The 19,391-nt window shown below is 39.3% G+C and overlaps 1 protein-coding gene across 2 annotated transcripts in view; it reads left to right on the forward strand.

Moving 5' to 3' along the window:
* The first annotated feature begins 2,028 nt into the window (after positions 1–2,028).
* The window catches only part of LOC103384938 (kazrin), a 117,896-nt gene continuing 100,533 nt past the window's right edge, over positions 2,029–19,391 (forward strand). The window contains exons 1-2 of one of the 2 annotated variants that reach the window (XM_025059721.1): positions 2,029–2,271; positions 17,279–17,439. In XM_025059721.1, the coding sequence (XP_024915489.1) occupies positions 2,196–2,271; positions 17,279–17,439 (237 nt within the window). In that variant the 5' untranslated portion in view covers positions 2,029–2,195. The remainder of the gene's footprint in view (positions 2,272–17,278; positions 17,440–19,391) is intronic. The other variant, XM_008318651.3, reaches the window with a different exon arrangement.

Raw genomic sequence — 19,391 nt, forward strand, 5'->3', positions numbered from 1 at the left:
TTGCCGAGAATCTGTTCAGTAGAAAAGTAAAACTGAGAACAAGACAAAACATGTTATGTTGGAGTCTACGCCACTGGACCTGTTCTGGAAAGTGATTTTTTTTTTATCAGCAGGTGCTGAGATGTTGAGTCACCTGGTGCACATCTTTAGAAGTGTGTGTTCTGGCTGCAGTGGTGATATTAAAAGAACATTAGGACCAGAGCTGAGGGGACAACAGACACTGCTGTGTTCACTAAAGAACACCACACCACAAGAACCTTTTATGGAGAAGGTTTAAAGGCCGGAATTGAAATCTGAAAAGATTTTTGTTTGATTACTCATCACATTTTGGATACACAGAATGGCATTATATATTAAATATTATACTTACCCAGTATTTAGAAATGAAATCCCTTTTTATAGCCACAACAAGTAAGTAGTCTTCTTATACCAACAGTAGGTGGTATATTTCAACATTTTTTCCATCTTTTTTTCTGTTCCTGGTGATATTGTTGTCCCTGAATATACACATACATTTATGTAAACTCATTTTTATGTAAAATGTGAAAATACACTGCTACCCAAATTTGTGTTTGAGTTTGAGTTTGCTTTTTTGCACATGAAGGTGATAGGTGCAAAACTCTGTATGTATCAGGACAGTACACATACAATATTTAAAAACACATCTGAGTGTAGGCAGTACTCAGCACCTGGCTTACTGTCACCTCTGGCTTCAAAGCATCCTTTGAAATGTTTGTTTTGATGACTGAATATTTGCAAGATATACAGACTTTTATTATTATTATTATTATTATTATTATTATTATTATTATTATTATTATTATTATTAAATAGACTATTCGGAAACCTTCAAGAAATTAACAGGATAATCAAACACTATTCCCTTGGTGTTGTGTTCATTAGCATATATCCTGCCCTCTGTCTGTATTTCTATCTTTGGAATACGTCATGTAATTTTAATGATTTTGTCCTACAGCCTACAGAACAGTAGTGTGCAAAGTAGGATGAAATGTTAGTGAATAGTTGACTCTGTGAACATTTTTTTTTCTTCCACAAATTCAGTTTTGAGTTTTGCCTCCTTCGCTGTCTTAAGAACAGTGAGATCAAAGCAAACCCAGATTCATCTCTGGGTTTATAATTAAAAGGAAAAGCTTTAAGCTGAGCTGCACAAGAGAAACAGCAGCAGGAGATATGAGCTGAAAAAAAATAAAAAAATAAACACAACTGTACTGTTGTCTTCTTCCCTCCGTGCCTGGTCTTTGTGGGGGAAGCAGAGCAGATGTAGTAATGAGGGCAGGAATAAAGGATATGGATCCACGGCTACAGTAGCTGACTGTGAAGCTCCGAGACAGGGTTTATAAAAACTGACAGGAATCACGCACTTCTGTAGTTTCTTTTCCGTGTGTGCAAAAACAAGTGAATGTAGCAGTTGTGAATCAGAAAAAAAGCAACGAGTTCAACTTTATTTGGAACCCGTGATCCTCCCCAGTATTACAGCTGACAACTGAATGAACAATCAGGCCACACACACTACAGACTTGTTACTCCACGGATCTCAGTGTGTGTCGAGTCAGTGTCTGTAGATTGGTGTCTTCTGTTCGTATACTTTAGGTGTCACGGTGTTAAAAATAGACTCACAGACTTATCTCAATTCTCGCTCTGACAGGTAGGAGAGTCAGACCTCTCTCTGTACCAACATTTCTCTCTCTCTCTCTTTCTTTGCTCATGCTGCCTTTGCGGCTGCTTCCTGTGTCCACTGCTGCTCCACGCTGGAGCACTAATGAGCCGGCAGAGGAGCAGATCTCCCATCAGCTGAGGAGCAGCAGCAGCAGCGGTTCTGACAGCATCGGAGGCAACAACAAGACGGAGAACTGATCTGCAGTCAGTGGGGAAGCAGCAGCGGTGGTGAAAAAGCCAATGACAGCATTTGGATAGGAGGAGGAGGAGGAGGTGGAGGAGGAGGAGGAAGTGGGGGAGTGGTTGTGAGGTGGCTTCAAAGGCAAATCAGCAGTCAGATGTGAGAGTGGGAAGAGAGGAGAGGAGAGGAGAGGAGAGGAGAGGAGAGGAGAGGAGAGGGGACGACTGCTTCTGTCAGTGCAACAGCCGACCTGCTCCACACTGGCAGTCTGACCCGCAGTGTACTTCTGTCAGTTTGTGAAGACGAAGGAGTTTTACTCCCACCTCCTTCAGGAGCCATGGAGGAGATGCTCACCTGCAGCCGAAGTCCTTTCTCTCAGGTGTTTGGGCGTCAGGGGCAGCTCATGCAAGCCAGTGAGTCATTATTATTATTATTATTATTATTATTATTATTATTATTATTAGTAGTAGTAGTAGTATTGATGTTATTATTATTTCCTTTTTATGTGTAAAATTGAATTATTTTTTCATTTTGTTTGGAGTTGAATTCATATAGAGAGATTTAAACATATACTGAGTTGTTATTGGACGTGAGTCTGATGGAGATGGAGCTGCTGTGTAGAAGGGTGGTGGAGGGAATGGCTGTTAAAAAATGTGCAGACAAGTGGATGTTAAGGTGAAGTTGGAGTGATCTGCTGTGAATAGACTGTCTGGAAGGTAAATCTCTAAAGATTGAGGTCTGGATTTACTCATTTATTGTTTAATTAGATGATTTCAAACATATTCCAACATGGACATCCCCCTCTCACCCCCCGCTGTTGTGGTTCCGTCAGTATCAATTGGATTAGATTATTGGGATTGAGGATCCACATAAAGGCAGATTATGGATATGGAAAACTTTTGAGACATGAATCAATCCCAAACTAAAACCCCTTGGATTTGGTTTGCATCACAGTCCAGTCATCTAGGCTGGATCTAACCCACCCACGGAACACATCTGGCCCATCCCTGTCTGTGTCCTCTCATGTCTTTTTATTTGTACAGCCTTGATTTAAAAAAGACACATTTTGCTTTAATGGAATTTACACTGGAAATTAAATTAAATAAAAAATTATTATAATATATATATTTATATATTTTATTATATTATATATTTCAATATAATATATTATTATTATATTCAAATGACTGGATGAATCCTGATGTGATGTGAACCTGTTCATACAAATGAGATGTAAACCTGATAATGACCTGAACTAGACCAGAATTACATCCAGGATTTTTCTTTTCAACTTTTCCAGATTATTTTAATTTCAAATGTAAACTATTTGTCAATTACAGGATACATTTTTTTCTTATTTGTTTCTTGTCAATCAAATTAATTACAGTGTGATTCACTTCAACACCAGCATGTGTTCATTTTAATCTAATGTGATGTTCCTTTTGGGCCGCTCCAGTGTGTGTGTGTGTGTGTGTGTGTGATTTAGTTAACCATTAAAGACCACTGTTACTAAATGTTCTTACGGCAACACTGAACCTAATGGGGGTCAAATCCCAAGTTCCACTGAGGCAGAATCTCATTTCTGAGATTCTCATTAACAGTAATTGTAATTGTAATGAGGTCAGTGTTTTAGTCTTCATTCCCACCAATGAGGTGGACACGAAGTGCTTACAGTGCAGCTTAGGAACCTGGTCCTGGTTCTACTGTGTGAACAAATGCAGGTTGTTGCAGAATCTGTTTTTTGTTTGTTTTTGTGTGTGTGTGTGTGCATCTGTTTTGTGTGTGTGTGTGTGTGTGTGTGTAGGGACTGGCTTCACTTTAAATACAACCCTTTAATCATCAGACAAAAAACTACAATTGATATAATCAGCATTAGTCACAGAGCAGCTTGAATAAACACAATAGTACAGAAACAACATCTTTAGTCAAAAGTCTAATGTTGGTGGACATGTGTTTTATACAAAACCTCAAAGCTCTATCATATATATATTTGATTAGTTAGTTTTTAATTTCCAAACACCTGAAGGCTGTTGTGGGAGCTGGTGCTAATTAATCTTACAGTTTTCTGTTTTTCCATCCCTTTTGTAACTGCACTGCTGTTGCTGTGGAACCCAGTTGTGATCAGATTAATGCAGCAGGCATGGTCTCATTGATTAGGTGGATTCCAATAATAGAAATGACGCTGTGTTTAGAGTGGGGAATGCAAGAGAAAATCAATGCAAAAGACATTGTGCGTGTTTGATTGTGGAGCTTTTTATAGAAGATGGACGTCCTTTTGAAGGCTAATTTTACAGCTGCGTGGAAGTGAACTCTGGCTAACAGTGTCACGGGTTGACTCACTCACTCTAAGAAGTCCCACAGACAATAATGCGGCAGGGCCAGAGGGGGCAGAGTTTACTGTAAAAAGTTTAGGTTCAAGTATTTCTTCATTTGGAGTGATCAAGAAGGATAGAATTTGAAAAAGCAGATCAGAGAACAGCTAAGGTGACGAGGAAGGTGTGGTTAAAAAGAACATGAAGATGGTGACGGTTCCAAAGGACAAGGTCAGAGACAGGTTAAAAAGCAATCCTTGAAGAACATTTCCTTTAGTTGTCCGACTCAACTTCCAAACTTGTGCCAAACATCCGTGCTGGTACATTGACCCCCCTGCGACGTCTTATCAGCCACAGCGTAGCTGAGACTGCTGGTGTATTGAAGCAAAGTGCCCCGCCGAGGCTGTGAAAATGAAATTATCACTGTACGTGCTGTGGTGAATTACAGTCACTCTGGCTCTCCTCGGCTTATCTATGCTCTTTGAAGCCTCGACTGCGCCTCACATCTGCACCTTTGACTGTGTGAGAGAGAAACGTGGAGAGGAGCTGCGGGCAGAGGAGGAGATGGAGGCGCACAAAGTGGGCAAGAGACGAATAAGAGACAGCTTTTTTTTCACTCCCTCCTTCTATTTTTAGCAACATTCTTATACGCCTTTACCGGGCCTTTAGAATAGTACCGGTAATCCACTGTAGCGCTGGTTGCAGACAGCAATTATAGAAGGATTTTAGTTATCTTTGGTCACCCATCGGTGCATCACAAGTCCCTCAGCTCTGGGTAAAGGACTGAATCGGAGAGAGAGAAAATCCATTACAAGTGTTGCATATTCCTAAAATCCTTAGTATTTAAATCCTTCCAAGTACTACCCCGACTGAATATTTCTGTGAATGCCATTCACGCAGCAGGTGCTTAATCCTGGCACGCTGCTGCAGGGCTCCTCTGGTGATTGCTGCTTTGCTCAGCAATGAAAAGTTTTCATTCTGAAAAAACCTCAGGTGATCTGAGGAGCATAAAATAGAACTGGAACCATGATCTTTGTTGGGTTTCATCAAACTTCAGGATTTTCCCTTTAGTACATATACAACATTAGTGTACATTAGTGTTGGAAATACATTTGCATTGCATAACTTCGTAAGTTCTTACCTAGTTTTTACATGGCTAACGATATTTAGCGTGCATTATTTATTGCTACTTAGTGGCTAACTTTGTGTATTTCTGTACAGGTTTTATCATTTTATAAATAACCTTTAGATACATGTTGCTATTTTTTTATAGTTTGGCCCAAACTTTAGTTAATAATTCTTCAAAGCTATTTTTGGTCTTTTGGTTAAGGTTTGGCTTTTGTCCAGCTGATTTACAGGCTGCTTTGTTTAGTTAAATTTTAGCTACACTAAGTCTTAGTTACGTTTTTGGTGAAGGCAGAGTTTTATATACATTTTATAATTTAATGTGTTTGGTATCCATGTTTTTTCAAATAAAAAAAATGTTATTCTTCTTCATAACTTATATTTCAAAATGTAAAATGTTTATATAGGAATTGTTAAATGTAATGGTAAAAATCTATTTTAGACAACAATAACTTTCAATTTATACTAATGATTTGGTTCAGGTAGTATTATCAGTCTTCAGGTTTCAACTAGAATATAGTTCAGAATGAGAAAAAACATCATGACCTGACATGGAAATAAATTATTTAAGTAAGAGTAAAACATAAAGAAAATAAAATATATCTAGAAAAAAGAGAAATGACGTGTGTGTCTGTGTGTGTTGTGTAAACAGAATATGTAATAAGGAGTCAGACTGAGTATCACTGGAAATGAGTCATGGTGTCGTAAAACTAAAAATAGAAGTAAGTCCCTGCACAGCCACGGAGAATGGGATCTGAAATTTGAATACGTGACCACTGCAGGTGGAGAACATAACTCAGCTCCTCTTTAAAGCTGATTCATTCTTCTCATTCCTCCACCAGTGCACGCGCACAAAATTGACGCACTTTCCTTTTTCTGCAGGAGGTTGTTAGCTCCACGCTCCTCATGTTGGTAATCACGCTGCCAAAGTCAGTACTGATATGAAACGAAGTTCAAAAAGATTTAATCAGTGGTATAGTTAAATCAAACATCGAGACTCTTCAAAATGAACTAAGTCAGGATAAAGGAGAGGATAAATCAATTCACAAATTTCAGAAAACATTCTGTGTGCTCAGCGAGTGTAGTAATAATATACTACAATATAATAATATAAATAATTTGGCTTTTACTCTGTGCTGTGCTTTGATCCTGATTTAATTATGTGTGTGTTAGCTCATGCAATTCTTTCTTTGTCATTCTAAGGTTTTAGCAAATGATAACTTGCATTTAGCTATATTTACTTTACTTTATCGTTGGCCTGAATTTGAACTAAGTAATACGTGTTTTTCTTAGGTGTTTTGTAGCCATTCCAATCTAGGTTTTGTTGTATTTTAGCTTTTTTAATTCCAGCCTTGCTTGCTAACGTTAAGTGACTTTATGGTCCGACCATTAGCTGATCTGGTTAATCATGTCATAACATCAAAAACGACTTGAATATGTCTCAGCTCCTTTTCCCTGAAGTTTATATCAAAGAGGAAGAAGTTTGATTATATAAAGGCAACGTAGACTGACATAATTGGTGTCTAGACAAGTTACTGACAGGTCAGTGCAGGTCAGTCATCTGCATCACTGGACTGACCACGACTCGCTTTTATGAGTCATAAATCAAGATGCTGCATTGTGTGAAGGTTAATCCAGTAAAAACATCAGAATCAAATGTGAATTATTGGGCGGCCGTGAGGCTGGAGCAAATCACTGACCACGTGGAGGTTCGGTGTGACTCACACGGCGTCCGGTGACTGTGAAACGGGAAGTGAGGAGTTCAATTAGGCAACATTTTGACCTCTTGGTCAAAAGAAGTAGCAAAAAGTCAGTAACCTCACGTAGCATACACAGTTTCAGGAACAAATATATTTGACGACATTAAAAAAATGTAGCTTGGGTTAGCATCAAGCTGTTGGTTTAACAATATCATTTTCATTACTATTAATACAGACATGAAATCACCTAAAATATAGATGTAGAATTACTCGTGAGTTGTGGAATATTTCCTACGAAGAAGTCTTGTATTATTTTATTAAACTTCAGTACTGTATTAATCCTGTAAGAGAAACTTTAGACATCACATTCTAGACATTAACATTGGATGCAGATTCAGTTTTAATCATTCTTTTCTAACTTTTATCTAAATCAGAAATATCTATCAGAATCTCGTGGGGTTAGACCTGAGTGATTTCTAGGATATTGAAATTGTCGCAGTGCGAATAATTTCATCACCTCACGCTGACACCACTCTGCACCTTCATCTTAATGTTTCCTCAGTGAGACTCAGTGGAAGATTTGCCTCAGTGGCTGCATTTGGTGTCAAGGTGTTCTGGAAGTTTCCCTGATAGCTGACCTCCTTTCCAGTTTATTATTCAAATCTCCTCACAGAGGGAAACTGCGGTCCAGGAGTCGTTTAAGTCTGAGCACCAGACCGTGGGACACCTGGTGCACTGTGGGAAAATTTACTGTGCCTCCTCCCTAACTCCTGCCTGCTCCTGTGCTTGGAGCTGGCCACACCTCCAGCTTCTATTAACCTTCAGATGAAAGAGGACGCTGTCACAGGAGTCTGATTGAAAACACAGCCGGGGTCACTGAGTGTCCCTTTGTCTTTTACCACTTAACCCCTAGTTTGCCCCCCCCCCCCCCCGCGTCACCGCCCATAAACTTCGTACGCACTCGTGTGAATTGTGTTGTGTTAAAACTTGTAGCATGATTTCTTCTACCTTTGCCAGAGTCAGCATACTGTACAGTAGATATACACATTATAGAAGCTGTTAATCTGCTAAATAAATAAATACAGGAAGCCACAGATTTTATCTTCAGCACAGAGGCCGAAATGTAAAGGCATTCGATTTCATAGAACAGAATGTATCACATTTGGGCCTCAGCAGTTTCACACCTTCAAGGACATCATGGCAGATATTATCTGGGCTTCAGACTTTTAGGTAAAGGGAGTTGTAATTCTTCCATAAAGTGTCTGTCTAACGTTGTATTTCTTATAGCCGATAAACCCTGCTGCAAATACGCAGCAGTTTAGTCTTCGTCTTCATCTTCTATCGCTTCATCCTTTCCCAGGGTCGTGGGCGGAGACACAGCCCACAGCAGCTGTCGTTGTGTGAGGGCGGAGGATAGTTCACTAGTCCACAACTAAACCTCACAGACAGACAAACAACTGTTAACAATCAACTGGGTGTCCAGTCAACGTTATCAAAATAAAAAAAAAACATGTGATCTCCTGGCAGTAAGGCAGACCTACTCTCCACTGCACCATCATGTGACATCAGAGCAAATGAGTGAGCCACGATATTCACTGCATTTGAACTTACACAGGCGATTCTTCTGTCCAAACCAGGGGTTCTGAGCCACGAGTGGTTCTTCAGTCTCTTTGCAATGGCTCCCTTCAACAGACCAGCTGACAGTGACAGACCAGTATTATATACACACAGACAGGGCTGTACTTGTTTATAAAAAAAAACAAAAAAAATCAAGGTCAGACTTGCTTCTCATCAGACCAGATAATATATATATATATATATATATATATATATACATACACACAGTATATAAAATTTATAACTTTTTATATATATGATGCTACGCCATGTTTTTATTTTAGGTGGAAAAAGTTCAAAGTTTGAAGAAAAAACTTTTTTTTTTTATTGCTCCCAAAAACAAAGACATTTCACCCTGCTCCTCTCCCAGTGTTTCTCCAAAGATGTAGCAACCAAATAGAACTATCAAATATAAGGCCTGCTGCTGTTATTACTTCACGACTCCAAAAACAAATAAACTAAAGTGCATTTTCACACTTGTGTGCTAATCTCCAGCCCCGGAGGGAGACGGAGCGGGGCGGCTGATTCAGGCCAGTTTGTCTTGTTAAAGTGAACAGAGCTTTGAGCCACTCACTCATAAAATGGGAGCAGCGTCACTCACATGAATTCAGATGAGGCAGTTTTACATGAACACAAACGCTGATGACTAACTCACAGGTGTGTGTCTGTGTGTGTGTGTGTGTATAGAGTTTTTCGCCTCAGTTAAGTTTCATTAGAGTGATTAATTACTGCAGCTGAATGATAAAAATGTTTGTTTTTTTGAAGTGAACGTTCAGATCGACTGTGTTTGTGCAGCAGACGGAGGGACGTGTGTGAACCCGCTCCCTTTGTTCTTACGTGTGTGTGTGTTCGTATTGGTTACGACAGATGTGTGTGAGAGCAGGTTCAGCTAATGTGGCTAGCAGATTCAGCAACCTGTAGCTAATGTTGCTATAATTACTAATAACACGTTTCAGAACGACCTTATATCAGGTGTGTTGACAATAACAGGCAACAGTTGTCTATTTATTCAGTTTTTTATTGTGTTTATTATTGTGTTTCCACTGCTGAAAACATACTACAGTTTAGCAACTTAGCTAATAAACTGTAAGCTAATACTCTTGACTCAAATATTACATAAGTACTGAAATGATACTGAAATGATACATGTAATGAGGGCAGATACATACTATAGGCTACATACTAAATACTGAGAGTAACAGTACTCTAGCAAATACTAGTATTTATTTTATTTTTTAATATTTTTCTGGTATACACACTTCATCTTTGTTATTGCAATGTTTTTGTTAAATCTGTGGGATTTTGATCACTGACTCAAAAAGACTACAGTAACAACTCGATTAAACTTTTCTAAAACGATCATCAGGCAAATGAACGTATTTGTCTCGCAGCAGTTCTTTTTTCTTCCAGCTACATTTTGAGTCACTTTTTCTGTCAGCTGCTGGTGTCTACAGTGACTGTAGGTAAACACCATCAGCAAGTTATTATTATTATTATTTTTTACTTTATCAATCCCATGATTCCTCGTCTTTAATCCTTTACTCTCCTGATCAATCCCATGACTCCTCGTCTTTAATCCTTTACTCTCCTGTTTTTAAAATATTTGCCTCAGGAGCCAGTGTTATCAGATCATCACAAATATTCTGAGCGGGAAAAAAAAATCTCCTGAGAGAAAACAAATCAGGAACAGAGACAGAACAGGTGAAGTTTAACCTCCAAGATTAGAACATCAGAGTGAAGTTCTGCTGTTAATCCTTTTTGCTGATGTGTAAACAGAGTGATTTACAGGCAGATGTAATGATGTGGAATATTAGGAATATCACTTTAAGACAAACAAACTGGTTTTTTTTTCAGATAAATACAACTCCAACTTAAATCAAAAATTATCATGTACCTACACAGAACCTCGGTGTGATTTGGTGAAAACAAATGACGATCTCTAGACCATCAATTAACCAATTGAAACAAATGCATGGATTGATAAGAGGTTAAAGGAGGACGACAGCATATCAGAGCTGCTGCTTATTGAACAGGAAAATAACAAAAGCACGTCGTACTTCATTATCTAACCATCGTCAGACGACCGCCTCGTCCTGTGAGGAGGTGAGACCGCGTTTTAGAGTCTCTCTCTCAGTGTAATTAGCAGAGACCGTCCTGCCGGAGGGTGTAATCTCACTTTAACAGTGGTGCTATTATGGGATGGCAGATCACAGCAGAGTTACAAAACCACACAAAGCTGTTAAGACTGAGGTTAATCTTGATGTCAACGTGATAGCAGTCAGTTCTGGTTCCCTAATAACACGAAGACCGGCTGAAGAACAGGCCTCAGGGAAGGAAACAAATATAGTTAAATTTTCCCAGAGAAACTGATCTTCCTGTTGGTTTCTGTCAACACTTACTGTGAATAACCCTCTCTTCAACAGCAGAGTAAAGAGCCTGAACGATCCACTGTCGTCCTCAGTCAGTTTACCTGCACATTATAGTCTTATTTTTACACTTTTTATCAGCTTCTAAGTGACAAACTGCTTTCTTTCACGTCACTTCTGTGTTGTGAAATTTTATTTTTAATGATTCTAAAACCCTCACAGAGGAACAACACACACACACACACACTTTGTTTGTTTTTGGCGGCAGCTTCCTGTTCCCTCAGCCTTATCACTCTGGATGACAGTGAAAGGAAATAATGTTGTCAAGTGTGATTCATACCTCCCCTCCTCATCCCCTCACCCCCTCAAGCATCCTCCTTTTCTTGTGATGCCAGCCTGTGTCTTGTTAGCACAGAGCTGTCAGACAGATATATTTTCATGTATGTATACTGTATATTAAGTATTGAGCAACTAACCACGTTTCCAGAAATGTAAGCTGTTGCTGCCATCCAAGCATGAGCTATTTAATCACGAATATAAACATTAACCACTAGAGGGCGCTAAAGCATACCCACCATACCTTTAAATTGCTGGTGCTGTTCAAATTAGGGCTCCTTCTCACATTGTAACCTTACGATCTTGAACTGATATCTGAGGACGACTGTCCCCTAATCCAGGAGCTGACAGGAAACAGAACAGAAATCGGTCAAAGAAAAGCGCGGCTAAAATTGAATATTTATTGGTTAAAGTCATTTGCGTTTTAGCCTTCTATTCAAACTCTGACCTGAATAAAATTTACAGGCTAATCCTTCTCACCCAATCAAAAATAGGCAAACTTTGTTTTGTGCTACTCACAATTCAAATCAAACCATTTCTTAGTGTGTGTGTGTGTGTGTGTGTGTGTGTGTGTGCGTATTTAAAAACCCGGGTTTAACTCTAAGGAAGTGCAGTGTCTGGGAATTCTGAAGTCCGTTTATCACATTTTTCTATGTTTTTGCCAATGTGCTGTGAATAAGCCATTGAGTGCTTATCTGTGAGTTCAGAGACGGTGCTTAATCCTCAGTGAGAGGATTTTGTCTTTTAAAATTAACTCGGCGTCGCAGTGGAAAAAAAAGAAGAAGAAGAAGAAGAGCGAATGTTTTGATTTCAGAAAATCCTGCCTGGTGGACTTGACATGTTTGTAGACAAGTGTGAAATTTGAATCCTGAATTGTGGATTCTGAGTAACCTGCATTCTCATCATCGAATGAGAGTCTGTTTTTCCCTGAAACAGGTCGAAGTTTCATCAGACTCAACCTGGATCCAAAAATGTTACAATAGCAGTCGTTTCACTCCGACTACACAGTCTGACGGAGCAGAGAGTGTGGCGTTGACAGAACACTTTAATCTCATGTCGTCTGTGGCAGACACAGCTCTGTGCTGCGGCCGGGTTGATCAAAATCAGTTAGAGACGATAACGGCTCGAGACGCAAAGCTTTTCCTTTTAACTTGAGAGCCCAGCGTCTGTTTATGAGCTAACAGTTTTTATGAGGCAACGCTGGGCCATAAAGTAAATGCACAAACAACATTAGTCCTGTTATGGTGCAGCTGTCGTCCCCCCTTTTTCTCCCCCTGACATCAGATAATGTTTTCATTATTCTGCCTCTGACGCTGGAAGCTCAAGCTGGTCTGTGATCCATTCATCATTCCAGGATGCTGCGGAAAAAGACAAGATAGAGGGCAGCGGGGAGGATGAGGAGAAGGAGGAGGAGGAGGAGGAGGAGGAGAGCACTTGAGTCGTGTGAAGCTCTGCACAAACAGAAATCGAAGGGTTTGCTCTCAGCTGGAGGGAGAAGTTGGCAGCAGTGTGTCAACCTGCCCTAGATTTCTATGAGATAAACACTAAAAAACAAACAAACACACACACACACACACACACACACACACACACACTCTCTCGACGTCCACATCTCAGCACCTCCAGGAAAGCCATTCCTGACTCACTTCCCTTTTCCCATTACGGTGGTAATGTGGAGTTTAATGAGCTCTGCAGAGATGAGCATTCGTCTTCACAGATACAGAACGCCCCACGGTTCGACTCCATCAAGTGAATAATGTGTGTTCCTCAGTCTCTTTATTGTCAGAGTCTAAATCTGTGCTGAGAGGACGTGGAACGCTGGGCAACTTCTCCCCTGCTGTTCTGCCGTTGTGTGAAAATGTATTCTAGATTCTAATGACTGATTTAAATCTCAACTTCAAACTATATCATGAAAATGTAAAATGTCATCTCCCTTTGTGAGAATCTTAAAAATGTCCCCTGACAATAGTTTTCACACAAAATGTCCTCACAAGTATATCTATACCAGGATCCCACACACACCTGTATTTAGTAACATATTAACTTATTTAAATCCTCATTGGAATTACATTCCTCCATGCAACACTAGGGGCAGGGCAAGTACCCTTAGGATTGAGAAAACCATGTTTTGAGAACCATTGATCTATGGCTAGGTTTTTTTTTTTGGCGTGGATCCAAAGATGAATAAAACATTTAGATATTTCTCCAAAATATTTGAACTTCAAATATTTGTATTATTTGATGAATATTTAGATTAAATTAACATCTGTTTCTTATTTTGTGTTGTTGAGTGGTTTTGATTTCTCCTCCACTTCCTGTTTTGGCCACGCCTTATTTGATGTCACTTTCCCTTTGATGCATTTCACCTGCCTCTGTGTTCACCTGAACATCAGTCCCTCAGGGACTGTGTTTCTTCTGTTTCATCTTTTTTTTTTTCTGACGTCAGTTCACATGTTCCAGCCTGTCATGTCAGCACTGTGTGGAGTTGGTTTCCTGTAAGTATTCCTGCATTTTCCAGTATTCTAAGTCTACACTTAAAAACCAAACAAACCAGAATCGTTGTAACCAAATCAATCCATGGTTCACTGAAACGCCAGGTCAACACAAACCAGATTTCAATTCAACACCTACATGATTGATTTACACCTGGATGGGATTTTATTTTTCAAGAATTCTTCTTCTTCACTTTTCTTTCTTTATTTTCCAAGACAATACCATGGTTGCATGTCACCTCGCTGCATCAGGCTGTAGTTGTAGCAGAAGCCGTTCTTTCTGGCTCTTCCCTCCGTGCAGTTTTCACTTGATTTGTGCTGGGAGACATTTCCATAAAGTCAGTCCTCGTTATCTTGACTCAGGTCTGCTTTCTACATCCCGACCTTGTTTGAATTGCTCCATAAATTTGTTCAAACATTTGTCAGTGGCAGTGATCTTATTTCCAACAGTCGGTGGCAGCATCGGTGCCTCCTGGAACAGATGAAGGTCTGATAGGGTTCTGCTGGGACGTCTGCTGCTTATTTGTGTTGCTGCTCTTGTTCTGCAGGAAGAAAGAAACACTGAGATTTTTCTTGTGGTAAAACATGAATACAATAAATGACAAAAAAAGTTAGAAAGCTGAGTGAGAAGCAAAACACATGTGAAGGGCTGTATATACAGTGTATATATATATATATATATATATATATATACACACACACAGTTTAACACAGCAGTTGTTTTCCAATTATATTTTGAATCCCGACTCTCCCTTCTTATATTGGTCTCATTATTTTCAAAGGTCACCTGCAGGTGAAATCCTCAAGTGTTCAGATGAAGGACCACAGTCACAGTCTTTGTATTTGTATTGTATATTACTTTATTATTCATGGCAGTAATGTTCTATTGCCCTGCAGCAATACATCAGGTTGCTAACACAGATTACAGCATTATTACCCAAGATTATACAGTAATGTAATAGAGGCAATAGCTGTAGCCTCTATTACATTACTGTAAAATCATTATAAGAAGATTTATAAAAAGCTCTGACGTCTAACTGTAAGCTCCTTCAAAACGTTTTGAAAGTCTTGGTTTGTTGTCATACTAAAATGAAGTATGTTTTCTGCCTCTTTGAGACATATTATGAATTTATATAGAAGTATAGACACATTTAAAAAAATACAATTAACCCAAATGTGTAACTTGCTGTTGTACTTGAACCTCCAGTTGTTGAGAATTATACAAGAAATACACTCCGTGTTGTACTTGAACCTCCAGTTGAGAATTATACAAGAAATACACTCCAAAAACAGACAGAAGTTCAATACTTGATCAAATACTTGTTGCTTTTAAAGTTATTTAACCGATTTATGTACTTGAGGGGCTTTTTATGATGGGCCTACGCACGTGACGTCTCTGTAGTACACATTACCATTCGTAAATACGTATTTAAATAATGAATCTGCCAAAGAACAAATGTGTATCTAAATTTCTTACCGTTTACTATTTGAAGAGCCAAATGTTTATTGCTGTTTAATCTTTATTCATCAACAGTTAATTTATTTGTGTGAACTCGCTTATATACTGTATATATCACTCGTCACAGTACCTGCACGTTCATATATTGTCCACTAGATGGCCCCAAAGGCACATAACTGAAGTCGCACCTTCCCTGCGTTTTGATGAAGACGTCATACGACATGTCATGAAAAGGAAGAGCGAAGGACTCTTTGTGGCCTTCAGCTCAACAAAAGTGAAGTTGAGCTAACAACCATCCTGTTAGCATGATAAAACATCTGACGTCATCTCCGCTGCAGGGGTCTCTGCCTTCAACCCCACTCACTACCTTCCCTCTCTTATCTGAAAGCCCTGCATATCAACTGTTCAAATTTTGCATGAAAGACTCATCCTCGCTGTAGCATTCAAAAAGGAACCGCTGCTAATTTTAGCTACGGATTTAACCGGAAATTCCACCTTTGACAGAGGCCTATGAATGAAATAAACCCTGAGTACTGGCTTCAATGTGGCCTATATGTTTTAATGACGTTCAGTTTTATTATTTATAGACCACACCCAATAATTAATAAATAAATTGTAATTGTAGTTCTGTAACAGCTAGCCTTGTTTTGACAAATAATGCTTTAAAAAAAAAGCATTTATCTCTTCATACTTTCTGAAATTGAAATGTTTGACATATTCAGTGCCTAGCTGTCACTAAGGTTACAGTTGGGCACTGAACTGATTTAGTCCAACCCATTCACATGCAGATTAACTCTAAATTTGGGGTTGTCTATGTTAGAAAGACCTAATGTCCTTCCTGTATTCAATCCAGTTGGTTTTGCTCTTCCTTGCAGTAAAACAAGACTTTTGTCCAGAAGGTCACTTCCTAATTACTGCATTTTTACAGCTACTAATGCTGACTGACCTTTAGGTTTAAGAAACATTTAAATACTAATGGGGAAAAAATGCATTGCTGTTGATGAGGAGGGAAAGGAGAAAAACAATAACAGCCAGTGGGGTAAAGATGGCCAACATGTCTAACACATGGGTGGCCTCGGAAATAACTGTGCTAACCTTTCACAGACTCAGGGGGGCTGATGGGTAATGGAAGAGGACTGAGGAAGTGTGTGTGTGTGTGGATGGAGGAAATGCAGTATGTCCGGCTAATTTGCTGTGCTGGAGCAGAGCTTTAAAAGTGAATGTAGAGGTTTGAGGAGAGCAGGGAAACAAAAACAGGATGGCTCTCCGGCTGATAAAGAACGTTCTGGAGCAGGGAGGTGTTCTCTGCAGCAGGTTATCTCAGTGAGAGGGAGGGGAGAAGAAATGTGGCGTGTTTAATGGCACTTTGGTATAAGAAGTGCTCAATGATCCATCCAGACTTGTAGTGTCGGGACTGTTATAATGAATTTGATGTTTTTACTGTTTAACTTTGGACCATTTTTCTGTTTATTACAGTCACAAGAGCGAGACGAGTTCTAAAACAGATGTTATAATTTAAATATATTTAAATAACTGAAACATTGACCTTAAATAGAAACCTGTGAAAACATTGGTGCCAATTGACAGGTTTTGATACTGCTCCATTTGTTGTTTGTTTGTTGTTTTTTTTCTTTGTTTTTTTCCCCCCAAAAAATACTCAGATTTTAATGAAACTTAAGTTTCATTAACAACCAGATTTGTCAGATTTTAGGTTACATTTTTTATAATTTTCTGACTCACCCTCGTATGTCAATGGCCCTGTCCAATAGCGACTCCACTGGTTGAGAGAAGAACTTCAGAAAAACTAGGAAAGGCCTTTACTGATACCTAACTATTGGTAATGATTGGTAACTAATTTGGTACTAGTTTACCTTCCCTTAGATCTAATGTGATAATCCCATGTTGTTTTGTTTTTAGTGTATAAACCAAAGTGATGCGTGTGTTATTTTTTTTATTGTAAACTGCACACCAGACAAACTGACCGTCTACCGTTGTTTATTTCTCCTCCTCCAGCTGTACAGTCGCTGAACAGCCTGAATGACCAGATTGCAAACTTCATGGTGACTGCACCCAAATCCCCAGAGGTAGAGGAGGAGCCCATCTTCCCTCCCCTGGAGAAGGAGAATCTGCAGAAGTCTATGACGCTGATGAGGCACCTCCTGGTGGACGCTCAGGTAGATGAATCTGTTTCGAGTTTGACCTCATCAGCAAGACACGTAAATAAACAGAAATGACACGATGTTAAATATGAGGCGGTAGTACCAGTAGTAGTACCAGTAGTAGTACCAGCTTTATTCAAAATGAAACTTCTGCGAGTGGATGAACTGTGGTGGGTGGTCTGCCTGCTCTGGTGGAGGTGGGGAAGTCCCAATCTTTCCTTAGTCCACGACTTCACTAATAAGGAAGACGCTGCTGGTTGTTAGTCTGTGGAATAGGTGTTATGAGGCAAAGTCTACAATGGTGGAAACCAACTTGTGGCTCGCGGGCCAAAACTGGCCTAACCGTCCAATCCAGCCAACCAATCAACACCTGCACACACTGGAAGAACATGTAAACTCCTGGACTAGCAGTTACAACGTGGACTTGAACCAGCAACCTCCTTGCTGTAAGGCACTGTGTTGCAGCTCATGGTTGTTTTGTTCAGTGAGAGTGTTGTTAGAAACCACTACTACAGTACAAAGAGTAGGACAGAAATCCAACTTTAATTTATTCACAAGTGGGGAATTGGTTTTTCGTGCAGATAAGTGTTTCCTGCGACCGAGTGGAGAGGTGAGAAAATGTCACAGACATTGAATTTGACCTTTCAAAGAGGACTGAAATAACTTGACCTTTAACATCCACTCATTATCTTACAGCTGCTTCAAGTAAAGTGACTGTACTGTTGTACTTTTACCTGATATTTTACTCCACCTGGTGGTTATTTCACCACTTACGTTACTCTTTAAGTAAGAGTTTTCTGGAGAGACTTTTGATTCTCTCTGTCCAGTTTGATGCATTTCTCCTAGTCGTGGGATGGAGTTTGATCCTTCTGGCTCTGAGTTTTTGTCCAACCTCCGGCTGCTGCACCTTTGCTCTGGAAGAAAAGAGAAACAGCTTAGAAACAACAGTCATGTTTTCACTCTTTTACACTGAGTTAAGACCCAGACAAATACAGTAACCCCACCCTCTGTGTCCACATCCGTCAGTCACAGAGAGAAATAGACAAAATGAAACTGTACTGTTTCATAGAATTGAAGGCGTACAAAACAAATCAATATATAAAAAAACAAATTATAATAAATGATTTTTTTCACAAAAGGCCAAACTAATGTTGAGCCTTTTATAATATGTATTGAGCAGAGAGCAGATCAATACTGTGAGCATTGCAGGGAATCAATACTGTGTTCAATCTTAGTTCCCTCTTAAACTTTAGTGGATTTGTCAGAGACCTGGACCCAGTTGTGCTTCAATGTTGCTTGAAAAATAGATACATGGTAATTTTCACTTTATCGATCAATACTTTTTATGAAGTCTAACGATGTTTTCATGCAGCTTTGCTTCCAAACTGATAAATGTTGCTTCTGGCAACCAGCTGTTTTCACTCAGTAGCTTGACTGCAGAGAGGAAAGGTCAGCGACAGGCTGCTGGAATCACACAGAGCTATTTGTTTATGGTGCTTTTAGAAATGAGGTTTTACTCACACTTTTGTCAGACCATTTAAAATGTTGTGATAATTTGGAGAAGTTCAGTTTGAAATGAGATGAATATCCTGCCCACACACAGAGAACGACAAGGTTTTAGTACAGGTTGGACTAACATGTGGCCCATAGTCCAGATGCACAGTCTGGGCCTCTGACGAACTGGGCGACCAGTTTTTTTGTGTATATGAATCATAGGGGTTAAGTAGGAAATACTAATCAATGCAATGTCAATAGAACACAAATAAAGTAAATATTGAAAATAAAATTCATATACTGCTGCAATAGCCCTGTGACTCTCAGAGGGACCTGCCCCTTATCTTTGGAATCACTGACTAAATGCAAGTAATTGTCAGCAAAGTTGTTGTATTTTTCTGTACCTCACACTCTGGTTCCTCCAAACATTCTCATCAGTGATGACTTTGTGTTTTAAGAGTTTTTTTTTTACC

This window comes from Cynoglossus semilaevis, chromosome 10 (assembly GCF_000523025.1).
Source record: "Cynoglossus semilaevis isolate Cse_v1.0 chromosome 10, Cse_v1.0, whole genome shotgun sequence".
In the NCBI taxonomy this organism is placed as follows: Eukaryota; Metazoa; Chordata; class Actinopteri; order Pleuronectiformes; family Cynoglossidae; genus Cynoglossus; species Cynoglossus semilaevis.